Source organism: Geotrypetes seraphini, chromosome 7 (genome assembly GCF_902459505.1).
Source record: "Geotrypetes seraphini chromosome 7, aGeoSer1.1, whole genome shotgun sequence".
NCBI classification, from domain to species: Eukaryota; Metazoa; Chordata; class Amphibia; order Gymnophiona; family Dermophiidae; genus Geotrypetes; species Geotrypetes seraphini.
The window spans coordinates 168,896,261-168,910,112 of NC_047090.1; the positions used below are offsets into that span (position 1 = coordinate 168,896,261).

General features: G+C 42.2%; 1 protein-coding gene across 2 annotated transcripts in view; it reads right to left on the reverse strand.

Annotated features, from left to right (window-relative positions):
• Positions 1-1,375: 1,375 nt before the first annotated feature.
• VRK1 (VRK serine/threonine kinase 1) overlaps positions 1,376-13,852 on the reverse strand; it is a 121,211-nt gene continuing 108,734 nt past the window's right edge. For both annotated transcript variants that reach the window (XM_033950802.1, XM_033950803.1), the window contains exons 12-13: positions 2,833-3,058; positions 1,376-1,603 (exon numbers count right to left, since the gene is read on the reverse strand). In XM_033950802.1, coding sequence (XP_033806693.1) covers positions 1,503-1,603; positions 2,833-3,058 — 327 coding nt within the window. In that variant the 3' untranslated portion in view covers positions 1,376-1,502. The remainder of the gene's footprint in view (positions 1,604-2,832; positions 3,059-13,852) is intronic.

Consider the following 13,852-nt stretch of genomic DNA (forward strand, 5'->3'; position numbering starts at 1 on the left):
ATTGCGTATTTCTACATTCCTATGTATTTATGGTGTGGCATATTTATTAACCCATTTCATAATGCATTAAAAGCCACACGAAGCCCACATGGTCATGTTTAATAACAAACAGGAATCCTTAATAGGTGGGAACTTAGCAGGATTGCACCTTGCAGCAAATTCCCAGGGCACTATTGCATGTTAACTGAACAGGGCAGATAATGTAGCTGCTACACTTCTACAGGGATTAACCACATGCTATTAGCAATTTTTAATAGCAAGGATGCCTTGCAAAGTGATAGAAACGTACAAGTTAGCGCAGACCAAGTGATATTTTAGTAAAACTGATGTTCAAATCAAAATTGGCATGTTATGGTTAGGATGTCTCAAGTTCCCCTAATTTTAGAACCGAATCTGACAGAGAAATTTAGGTTTGTGTGCTGGTTATGTGCAGTGCAAACCTCTATTTTAGAAAAATTACCAAAGTGTCAAATATCAATGGGTCAAAATAGGCACAAAAAAGATTTTGGAACAGCAAACGTTTGCGTGTCTAAACATTTATCCTACCCATGTTGGAAACTTCAGAGCCCAGTATCCCTTTTGCCAGTTGACTTTTGGGGAAGGGCACCGGGGGCTTAAAGGGACAGTTTCTCCTAATCTCTCCAGTGAAGTGCTGCTCAGTTGGAACACCGAAATGGTCAATTGTCTAATGCAACTCCTGGGACATAACGATGAGCCAATGATGGCCTACTTGAACTTAGAACTATGCATTTGTAATTATGACCCAACTGTATTAATACAGTTGCACTGATCTACCTGGATACGTCTCCCTCCGTATTCGCTGTGAGAGGGGATTAACAGATCCACGAATACAGAAAAACCGTGAATAACTTTTTCCCCATGTTATTTGCTGTTTTCTATTAAAAACCATCGTGAATGTGGTGAAACCGCAAATAACATGGTGGGAGACCTAGCCTGTTCCTGAAGGAGAGGCTAAACACGTTGAAGAAAGTGCTGGGATCAGCGATTTTCTCTGTAAACGTCTGGAATCAGCAATATCTCTATGCAAGCGGACGTCATTTGGGGGGGTGGGAGCCTGCAAGCTAAAAACTGTGAATAATCGATACCATGAATGCTGAAACTGCGAATACAGAGGAAGAAGTGTACTAGTAACCCTATTGAATGTCTGTGTCAAAGTGTCCATTGTAACTTCCTGGTAACTGACCCAACCTCTTGTAATGTAATCAAACCTTGAACTGAATGGGTAAAGACAGAATAGAAAAATCTGATTAACACCACTTTTCAGAAAACAAGTGCCAACCCCACTGTGTTAGAAAATAAGACATTTTGTATTACACATTGAAGACACTGGTGAATGTAGGGTATAAATTCTTCAAACATTTAAAAAAATTTTATTCAAAAGAGAGTACAACCAAAACTAATGAACATGTATAAAAACAAAACAGTAAAAACAAGCCAGGTCAAAACATATCCAAGAGGAAAAAGAAAGAAAATAGCTTCTTCTATTTAGCACGTCCTCTTCCTCGTCCTCTTCCTCTCCCTCTCCCTCTTTCTAACGGTTTGCCCGTGCCCATGCTAGCCACACTTCTGCCAGATCCTCTGCCTATAGCATTTAAAGAAAAGACAAGCAAAAATATTGCACAAAATTATGTTCACATGATCACGATGGAAGAGACATCTATTGGCACAACTGCTGTTATTCTATTGATCCAGGGAAAGATTCTCAAAACATGGTCGCTAAACCGGTTCCAGCTGGTTTAGTGTTAATGCATGTTAGCGGTGGATTATCAAAACAGCTTACCATGGTCTTTTCTGCAAACCTCATTTACATGTGCATTTTTCTTTTTTTAAAGAATGGACTTGCCTTTTTGAAATCACGATGGCAGCCCAGCGGATTTTACTGTGAGCATTTGAAAATCTTCCCCTCAGTTAGGAACAAATTCATACAGAGACTAGGTAAGATAGCACAGGAGCAAAGACATTTTTTGAACAAAAAAATAAAGCAAAAAGGTATATAATACCATATATACTCAAATATAAACCAGGATTTGGGGGTCAAAAAATTGGCCCAAAAATGGGGGTCCCGTTTTATATTCAGGCCAGCGCCCGTGTGTCACCCCGCCCCCCCTTGACTTATTGCAGGCCTCCATCGGGCTGCCAGGCTCTGCACCCTATCCCCCCCTCCCTGCCCAATGTATTTCCTCTGCTGCTGGGTCCCTGGTGGTCCAGAGGTGTAGTGGGCACTTTGGCGCTGCTGTTCAGTGCTAAGTAGCTTCCTGAATGGCTCCTGCCAAAGCGCAACATAGTGCACTCCTGCTCAGTACTGCTCAGCGGCTGAAGCAAGAATTCATGGCAGCGACCAACCGGGTTAGCAGCAGGGCAGGAGCGCTGAAAGCTCGCTCCTGCCCACTATACCTCTGGACCACCAGGGATTCCAGCAGCAGAGGAGTTACAATGGACAGGGCAGGGAAGGGGGACAGGGTGGAGGGAGGGTGTGAAGGGGGCCGAGTGCAGAACCTGATGGAGGGAGGAAAGGGGGCTGGGGGCAGTGCACTTGAATATCAAGCCACCTGACATTCAGAGTCAACCATTTTTCCTCCTTTTGAGGGGGGGGATGTGGGTCTCAACTTATATTCGGATCGACTTATATTTGAGTATATACGGTACATGTGGTAGGGGAGGAAACGTTTTCCAACTGCTCAGTACAGAAGAGACGATCCACTCCTTGGTCTTCTATTTTCAGGAATTCAATACTGCTAAAGCTTACAAGACAGAATGAACATGAATTACACTGATTAACAGTTAAACCAACTAATTTCAATTCTAGCATACCTGCTGCTGGACTCAAAGTCTTTGTGGTTGGACCAGGGGTCCCTGCTTGTTTCTTGGCTGGACTGGGTACTTCCGCTTGCCTCTTAGCTGGACTGGGAGGTTTTCTTGCAGTACTTGAGCTGTTTGCTCTCCTCTTCCCTGGACTTAAACTAGGTTTTATTTTAGTTGAAATGGGCTTTGAAGATTTCAGTTCAGTGCCTTCTTCCGGCTTAGTTTTTTGTTTTCCCTAAAAAAAAAAAAAAAAAAAAAAAATGATATCCATCCATTCATATATCTATATATCTGTATCTATATATACACGCACACACACAAAATTAAAATCAAATGCACAAACACACAATATGGTGTGATTAATGAAGTAGAAATTTTACACCTCCCCTATTTCATTCCTAACCATTTTCTATAACACATTATCAAAATGCATGATAGATGTCATTTCTGCTTTTCTACAGACTCAAGTTTTGGGCAATTAACAGCCCAAACTCCATATATCCTGCTGCAATTGGATGACAATTTATGTTAAAGCCTTTAAGAAATTCTGTTACCACAGAGTGTTAAGCCAGGACAGGTGCCTAAGGAGGCTAAACCAAGTAGCATGTATTTCATAATCTGGTTTCTGACCTCTCATAGGAGGGGGCAGGAGAATGTGCAGGCTACTGTATACCTTTTCTAGGCTCAGCACAGCACTGAACTTCTCATCCTCACTTTAATCACAAAAACCAAACAACTACTCAGTGTGGGACATCAAGCAATACTCCTGCAATTAGACATTTCAGTCGCCTTTAACTCCGTGGATCATCACCTTCTATTAACAAAACTATCAGAAATTGGTATAACTGGAACAGTGCTAAAATGGTTCTCCGACTTCCTACAAAACAGAGAATACATTGTCAAAAAGAATGATGACATCTCCAGCCCCTGGAGGGTCTTCTGTGGGGTGCCTCAAGGCTCTCCACTTTCCCCCATCCTGTTTAACCTCTTCATGAGTTCCCTCAGAAGCATCAAATTTGATGATGAATGCATAATGTCCTACGCAGATGACACTGTGCTCCTCATCCCCACAACCAACAACCAATCAGATGTCACCAACTAAGTCTCAATCAATATTGAAAGAATCCAAAATTGGGCAACAAACTAAAACAAAACTAAACCAAAACCAAAATCTTGTACTTCCACACAGCCCAACAGACAGCACCGACGAGCATCATTTTCCGATCGGGCCACACCCTCGCTGTTGATAAAACCACCAAAATCCTAGGCTGCATTCTTGATTCCACACTAACCATGGAAGCTCAAATCTCTAAATATCCGGAAAAAGTCCCTCTTCACCATGAGGTAACTAAGACTCATCAGATCATACTTTCATCAGCATCACTTTGCTCCGATTGTACAGTCGATGATCCTACCACAGCTGAACTACTATAACTCTGCCTACGTGGGAATCAACACAGCACGGATTCATAAAATGCAACTCATACAAAACACAGCTGTAAGATTAATTTTCAACCTGAAAAAATACGACTCGATATCAGCCTTCATCAAGCAACATCACAAATAAAATTTAAAACTTCATGCATCTTATACCAAATAATTCACGGAAACTCAGCAGCTCCACTCATCCAGCTCTTCTCAAAGGCATGGTCTACCTCACACAGAACCCTTAAAAGGATATTACTAAACCTTCCTTCAACAAAGAATCTCCAATACAAGCAAATTTTTCACTCCATGCTTACCTTCCTAGGAGTGAAAACCTGGAATGACTAGAACGGAACCCAACTACACCACATTCCGGAAAAAACTGAAAACCTACCTCTTTGATACTTGAACATCTCAGATCTTCCCCTGCCCAAATGTTTCCTCATTTCTCCTCCCCTTCTCTCCCTGCCTCTCTCCACTTCTCTCACTAAGTCACCTTGAGCCTGCTTAGGTATGCGTGACACAAAAATAGAAGATTAGAATTTCTTTACCTTCAAATAGTCTGTTTTCAGAAACTATCACCATAAAGCATAACATAACATAAACATAACATAAAAGGTTAATTCCAGCTCATTCTAGATGTTTTGATGGTAAATGAAAATACCAGTAGTTAGAAAGTATATTGAGTTTAACTGGGTGAAATTTTTTTTCCCTCAGAGAATAGTTAAGCTCTGGAACACAATGTCAGAGGTTGTGGTAAGAGCCGATAGCATAGCTGGTTTTAAGAAAGGTTTGGACAATTTCCTGGAGGAAAAGTCCATAGTCTGTTATTGAGAAAGACATGGGGGAAGCCACTGTTTGCCATGGATTGGTAGCATAAAGTGTTGCTACTCATTGGGTTTTGGCCAGGTACTAGGGATCAGGATTGGCCACTGTGAGAATGGGCTACTGGGTTGTTGGACCATTGGTCTGACCCAGTAAGGCTATTCTTATGTTCTTAAGACCAGAGCGTTGGATAGAGGGAGAGCGCTAGATGTGATATATTTAGATTTTAGCAATGCCTTTTTGACACTTCCATACAGGTATCTAATAAATGAACTGAATCCACTTGGTACAGGCCCAAAGTGACAGACTGGGGACTAGATGCACAAAACTGATCATGTACTGATGGGTCGCTAAACCAGTTTGACGGAATTTGCTGACCAATTCTCAAAATGATTCACTGCGTGGTTTTCCGTGCGGATGTACATTCTCCTACTCTGGCATGGAAACAACCTTATTACTATTAAAATGAGGTCATTAATATTAAAACCAGCCCCCCGCCCCCCCCCCCTCCAACACCCATTCGGAAGAAAAGTAGAGGCAACAGATGCCCACTGCCTCCTTCACGACGGCAAGAAGTGGGCATCCCTCCTGGCTCTATTTTGGCTCAGGGGGAGGCGGTATGTGACTCATCGGTGTTGCTTTTTTTTTTTTTTTTAAATAGGGACAGATATTATACATGTGTAACACATGAACATCTAATCTAATCCTTAGATTTGTATACCGCATCATCTCCACGTTCGTAGAGCTTGACGCGGTTTACAGTAGGAGAAATAGGAAGGAACTACAACAGAGGGTTAGAGGTAGAAGTGTGAAGAAAATTTAGAGGACTTGGGATGCCAAGATATAAGAGTTTCCTTGATTCCTAAGTTGGAGGGAGACTTACATTTTTTGAGAAAAGCCAGGTTTTCAGAAAACTTGGAGAGAGCTCAAGTTCCGACGAGGGGAGGTAAGGTTGTTCCAGAGCTCAGTGATTTTGAAGTGGAGGGAGGTCCCTAGGTTTCCTGTGTGGGAAATGCCTTTTAGCGAGGAGAAGGATAGTTTTAATTTGTGGGAGGATCTGGTGGTATTAGGGTTTGAGGAATTCCAAGAAAGAGGGATAAAGGGAGGGAGGATACCATATAGGATTTTGAAAGCTAAACAGGCGCATTTATAGTGGACCCTGGCGATTATCGGAAGCCAGTGAAGCTTGGCCAGGAGCGGGGAGACATGGTCAAATTTACTTTTAGCAAAGATGAGCTTGGCCGCGGCATTCTGAATCCGTTGGAGTTTGTGGAGGTTTTTCTTAGCTAGGCTTAAGTAGATAGAGTTGCAATAGTCCAATCTGGAGAGGATGATGGATTGGACAAGGAGGGTAAAATGTTTTTGATGGAAGCAGGATCTAACTTTCCTCAGCATGTGAAGGCTGAAAAAGCATTTTTTTTACCAAGGATTGGAGGTGGTCATTGAAGGACAATATGGAATCAATGATGATGCCCAAGACCTTGCTCGAGAACTCAAGCTGCAGAGAGGAGCCAGAGGGTAATGGGATGGAGGTGGGCAGGTGATCTAGTTTTGGACCGAGCCAAAGAAGAATCTCTGTGCCATTATAAGAAAAAAGACCCAACAGTTGATGGCAGGAGGCTTTTTTGGGGCTGCCACTGTCGCTCAGCCGTTCGGTCTTCCCCAAACCAGCTCTGCACATGTGTGAGAGCCTGTTTCTAAGCAAGTGAATTATGACTGCCCTCTATAAAACACATTTGCATGGGCAGCCGTTTGAACATTGATTATTGTTTGGAAATTGCTCCCCCTTCAAAGGGCCACAGTGAACGTAGTTTAGACCTCGGCATTTAGACCCCAGGTCAGGAACTGATTGAGTGGAAGGTGACAGAGGATAATGGTCAATGGTGATCGCTCTGAAGAAAAGGGATGTTACCAGTGGTGTGTCACAAGGTTCAATTATTGGGTCTGTTTTTAACATTTTTGGAAATAGTATTCCTGAATGGCTGTCTAGTAATATTTGACTCTGTAGATGATACCAAACTCTGCAATAGACTAGACACCCCTGATGGTGTGATCAACATGAGGAAGGACCTAGTGAAGCTTGAGGAATGGTCTGAAATCTGGCAACTAAGATGTAATGCAAGGTCATGCATTTGGGCTGCAAAAACCTGAGGGAAAGGTATAGTTTAGGGGTGAAGAACTTTTGTGCACAAAAGAAGAGCGGGGCTTGGGTATGATGGTATATGTTTTTGGTTTTTTTTTTAAACCTATTTGGCCACCTTAAGATCAACAAAATCAAACAGCAAAAGATAGGATACTTGCGTGCACAGGGAGAGGAATGGCCAGTAGGAAAAAAAGGAGGTATTGATGCTCCTGTAGAAGACTCTGGTGAGACTTCATTTAGAATATTGTATACAATTCAGGAGACCACTTTTTCAAAAAGATATAAACAGGATGGAGTCGGTCCAAAGGAAGGCAACTAAAATGGGTTGTGGTCATCATAAGGCATATAGGAACAATCTTAATATGTATACTTTGGAAGAAAGATGAGAGAAGATATGATAGGATACATTTAAATACCTACATCAGGGGTGTCAAAGTCCCTCCTCAAGGGCCGCAATCCAGTCGGGTTTTCAGGATTTCCCCAATGAATATGCATGAGATCTGTTTAAATGCACTGCTTTCATTGTATGCTAATAGATCTCATGCATATTCATTGGGGAAATCCTGAAAACCCGACTGGATTGCGGCCCTCGAGGAGGGACTTTGACATCCCTGACCTACATGGAATGCATGTGCACAAGGCAAATATTTCAATTGAAAGGAAACTCTGGAAAGAGGGTGCATAGGATTAAGGGGATAGATTTAGAACCCCAGAAAATACTTTTTCACAGAAAGAATATAGTGAATACTTGAAATGGTCTCCCAATGGAAGTGGAGACAAAAAATGTATTAAACTACAAGAAAGCTTGGGAAGAGTATGTTGGATCTCAAAGGGAAAGGAGGGGATAGTAGATGGCATAGATATGCAGACTAGATAGAAACACAGCAAAATGAAGGCAGATAAAGACTATATGGCCTATCTCCACCAGTCTAAGCCAGTCAAGCTTGCAACCAGTGATCTTTGTGTACCCACTCATGCAGTGTTTAGAATCTGAAATCACTAGACTTAATCTGCTTTGCCAGCCTGGCAATTTTTGATAGATATCATGAGGTGTGTGTATGTGTGCAGCAGAAATTAAAGCATACTGACCTTAAGCTCCTTCTATCCCTAAGCCAGTAAAACATGTAATGGCACAATAATTCTTGGGGAGACGAGGTAAAATGGTAAAAATAATAGTATAACTTTCTCAGTCGAAGTAATTTTTTATTGGGCATCTCTCCCGCTGCTGAGGGGAGATAAGGGGGGGGGAGGGGAAGAGATTGAGAGTCTCTCCTGCTGCAGGGAGGAGGGGGACGTCAGTTGGGCAGAAGAGATTGGGCATCTCTCCTGCTGCCAAGGGGAGTGTAGACATTTCAAAAGGGAGATCTTGGCTCCAGGCTAATGCCAACCATGCAAAGTTATGTCTTCTGAATTTTTCTGAAGTAATATTTGAAAACTTCATATACCAAAACTCACTTTCAGCAGCACACAATCTTATCCTAGGAGACCTAAACCTTCATCTTGAAGACCATTCATCCAAGCCAGTAGACAATCTACTTTCTTTCCTCAATGCCCTATCCTTCCAAATTTTAAACCCACAAACTACTCATGAGAAAGGACACCAGCTGGACATTGCAGCCTTCATGACCCATCAAACATCTACTTCAGAAATTCAAACGTCTAATGGAACCTGGTCCCCATCCCTCTGGTCAGACCACTACACTTACACCTTCAACATCATCTGGACCAAAAACAAATCCAAACCAATATCCAAAATAGTAACCTACACATCACGCAAACGCATCGAGCCCGCCATTTTCTGGTCAAAAGTAGACGAAACAATCCAAGAAGATAATCCCAAATACTTCATTTCACACTGGGGCTATTTGAGCAACAACATCCTTGATGATCAAGCTCCACTTCGAACCAAAACCAGAATATGCAGACGATCAGACCAATGGTTCGATGATGAATTACTCCTACTCAAGAGACAATGTAGACGTCTGGAAAGAAAATGGAGAAAAACCAACCAAGATCACACGAAAACTGCCTGGAAAAAAATTAACAAACAATACAAACTTCTATTAAAAGAAAAGAGAAAAAAAACATTACACCAACCTAATAGGCACGGAAACCCAAGACACCAAAAAACTATTCCAAATATTAAAAGATCTAACTAACACCATACCCTATTTGACCACTAACAATAGCTCCTCCCCTTCAGCCTCCTTCCTAGCTGAACACTTCAAGAATAAAATTACAAACACCAGAGCTACTCTCATTAGTAACCAAAACCCACCTACTCGAAGTCACAATACTCCCCACAGAAAATGAATCTTGTGCTGCAGACAGATCTTGGTCCCAATTCCCTAAGATACATTGAACCGAATTCAACAAACTCTACAATAAGTACAGCCACGCATCATGTGAACTCAACCACTGCCCGCCATATCTCCTGTCATCAGCGAGCACTAAGTTCCGTACCTTACTCCTACACTGGATACAAACCATGCTCACAGATGGCATTTTCCCGAATGACCTCAGTGAAATCATCACCACCCCAATCTTAAAAGACCCAAAAGGACCAACAGACCTCTCATCCAACTACAGATCAATAGCCTCAATACCTCTATATATCAAATTAACAGAAGGATTAGTAGCCAAATTCCTCACCAACTATCTCGAGGACCATAACTTACTCCATCCTACGCAATCCGGCTTCAGAACTAACTTCAGCACAGAGACACTACTAGGCTCCCTTATCGACACAGCAATACAACACCTCAGCATTGGAAAAAAAATGCTGCTCATACAGTTGGACCTGACGGCAGCATTTGACCTGGTAGACCATAACATCCTACTGCAAATCTTGGACTCAATAGGCATCTCAGATAAAGTATACTCATGGTTTGAAGGTTTCTTAAAATCCAGAACATACAAAGTAAAATCAGACAAAGAAAAATCCAAACCTTGGTCCAACCCCTGCGGCGTTCCACAAGGATTCCCACTGTCTCCTACTCTCTTCAACCTATATACGGCCTCTCTTGGCGTTTACCTGAACAAACAAGGCCTATCCTCTTATAGCTATGCTGATGACATCACCATCCTCATTCCTTTCGACCAACCAATGCTCTTAATGTCAGACACACTACACAGAACTCTAGCTACAGTTACGACTTGGATGGAAGACCACAAACTGAAACTCAACCTAGACAAAACTAAATTCATCCTCCTAGAAAATAACAAATTCCCAACCATAACCAATTTAGAAATCAACTCTTATCAACTACCCTTTGCAAACCATCCTAAAACTTCTAGGTATGACTATTGACAGAGGCTGCACCATGCAACCACAAATTAACAAAACAATACAGAAATCTTTCGCAGTTATGAGAAACCTTAGACAAGTCCGAAAATTCTTCGAAAAAACACAATTTCAGCTCCTAGTACAATCTCTAATCCTAAGTATCCTAGACTATTGCAACATCCTCTACCTCCCCTGCCCTGCAATAATGATTAAACAACTACAGACAATTCAGAATACAGCTGAGACTCGTCTATTCATTGAAAAAACACGATCACATTACTGAGGCATTCATCAATTCTCATTGGCTTCCAATCCAGGAAAGAATACAACTTAAATTCTACTGTATAATATTTAAAACTATAAATGGAGACAGCCCAATCTACCTAAACGACCGCCTCATCCAAACCACCTCTACCAGGCATAGAAAAACACACACCCCATTCACTTACCCCCCAATCAAAGAAGTAAAACGGAAAAAACTATACAACGGACTACTGGCCACTCAGGCAGCAAAGATAGACAACCAAGTCTCCAACCTGTTGACAACAACCCCAGACTACAAGATGTTCAAGAAAGGAAATAAAAACTATACTCTTCAAGAAATCCCTTAAAGCTTAATACCATGATAAAGCTTAACCCCCCTCTTACCATCCCCTCCCTAACCCCAGATCCTACTTTTCCCTCTCTTGGAAACCTTCTCTGATCTAACGTTGTAACCCTTCTTCCATAACTCTTTTTGTAATCCGCTTTGAACCGAAAGGTAATGGCGGAATAGAAATCTGTAATGTAATGTAATATGTGATGCTATGATCTCAGCAATTGTCCAGTCTAAACTATGCACTTTGTTATGATATAATAGGTGGATTTCACATTTTTATATCTAAAGATTTGGTATCGCTCTTGTTTTTGGATAGTGGTCTAGTAGTAGTTTTTTTAGACACTCTAAATGCACATAGTGCCTCAACTACAGATAAAAGAAAAGATGCTTACCTGTAGCAAGTGTTCTCCGAGAAAAGCAGGGCTGTGAAGTTGGTCCAACAAACCTTCAATTTGATTATAGAAACATAGGATGTCTTTAATTAGGAAAAAGACCACAAAATATTTAAAGTTTGAGCCGTGAACCTGAACTAAAAAGTATAAAATAAAATGTACCAAACAACTGGCTGTATTTACAATCGAAGCACTATATACTTGATAAGGTGAAAAATATAAGTGTCATTCGCAAAGTAGCACATTTTCAGATAATTGACGCATATGCTGCACACGAGTTGTACCAACTCCACAGCCCTTCTTTTGTGGTGGTTTTAAGAAGCCCTTGTGGGTGCTCCCTAAAGGAACTTTCATGGGCTCAAAACATGTGTTGGCATGGCCATCCACTGCCATAGATTATGTGCTGTTGCTACCAAATAGTCACTGAGTAAAATCCAGCTTTGTCTAAATCAGTGTTCTTCAACTGCCAGTCTGCAGAAATTTCCTGCCGGTCCGAGCCTCGGGCCTGAGGGGATCAGTGCACAAAGCTGCAGGCGGTGGCGGCTCCTACACGCTTCCTGCGCCTGAACCGGCAGCCTTCTCTCTGATGTCACGTCAGAGGAAATGCTTCTGGATGATGCGCGGGACATGCGAAGAGTCACTGCATGTGGCTTTGTGCACTGATTTCCTCAGGCCCGAGGCAAGTTACGGATGCAGACTGGCAGTGAGGAAGAGGGGAAGTGAGGAAGAGGGAGCCAGCCTCAGGCAGTGAGGGAGCCGGCCGCAGGCAGTGAGGAAGAGGGAGCCGGCCGCGGGCAGCAAAAAACAGCCAGGTGGGAACGCTGGCATGTTTCTTGCAGAGGGGAAGGAAGACAAGAGAGACAGCTGGCTTTCTCAAGGCATTGTTTGTCAACAAGAGAGGGCAGGACACCCAGCCTCACCCAACTGCCATGATAAAGGAATGACATGGAGGGAGGGAGACAACAAAGGTAGGGAGAATGATTTTATTTTCAATTTAGTGATTGAATTGTCAATTTTGAGAATTTTCATCTGCTGTCTATATTTTGCAATGTTCAGGAAGAAATGTATTTGTTTCTTTTTTCTCTGGGGTTGTACTGCATGCAGAGTCTTGAATCTTAGGGTTTCGTTTTAATATATTAGTAATTTTAGCTTGTGGTCCCGTATTTGCATAGGGGTTATCTGTTCTGGTAAGAATGAATGTTGAGAAGCATACAGTGTGCTTTGTGTAGTTTAGTTTTGTGGTTAACCATTATGTGTTGTTAATAAGATTATATTGTGTATGTGTATATATGAAAAATGAATGGAAAAAAAGTGTTACAATTAGTACTATTATGAGGGTGGGGTCTGGGCAGAGATGGGCGAGGTCTGGCTCTTCAACTGCCGGTCTGCAGACAAAATAATTCTTTTATTTCCACCGGTCTAGTGAGAAGTATGTAGGAAAATGGATAATAAATATATAGGAGATGCATGTGGAGGTCAGGCATCTTGGAAAATAGATTTTATACTATGTAGACGTGCCTTGAAGTAAGGTAATTTATCAGAAGCAGAACTGCATTAAAGATCACCTTGTAGACCAAATGAGTGCATCCCTTTTAAAGTCAAATCTCCTTTTATATTCACAACATAATTTTCAGTTGGTTTTTCTTTGCATATCCTTCAAAGACATCCTAATTGTAATAGATAATTAGTTTTGTTTGGAAGGCCTCCAAAAATTTACTTGTCTTTTCATGTGCTCATTTTTTAAACCTCTTTTCATGTTGGGGCCATTGTGCCAGATCTCCCTGTTCACATCTACTCTCGCCTGTGGGTCATGCACTGTAGCAAAGATCTGTGATGAGGTACAGTGCTTTCTTTGCTGCTTGTGACTATTTAGTCTTCTCTTAAGAGGTTCTTTTCAGTACTGATTGGAATAAGATCCAAGGATGCAGTTAAGTGGAAAGCTCTCTGAGCCATCAAGTTCTTAGATGCACAGGGGAGGGGCCTGAGGTTCCGATTGGCCCAGGTTGTTTAGGGCCCCCTCCTATGGGTGAGGCCTTATGCGTCTGGGCCAATCAGAGCCTCAGGTCCCTCCACGGTGCACCCCAGGATGCACCAAAGAGGGAAAGCTGGCCGGAAAGAGTAGGCATCCTTCCACCCAGCCATCTGAAAATAAGGGGGAGGGGGGGTCACATGCTGGTGGGAGAGCGTGGGCAACTCTCCCACTGCGGAGGGGAGTTGGAGGAGGGGTTGTAGACGAGAGACATTGGGCATCTTTCCCACTGTTTGGGGGGGGTTCCCATTTATTTTGCACATATGCCCATCACTAGAACCAGCAATAGGCACGTGCAAATTTAGCAAGTCTGCTACTCTCTGCCAACCTT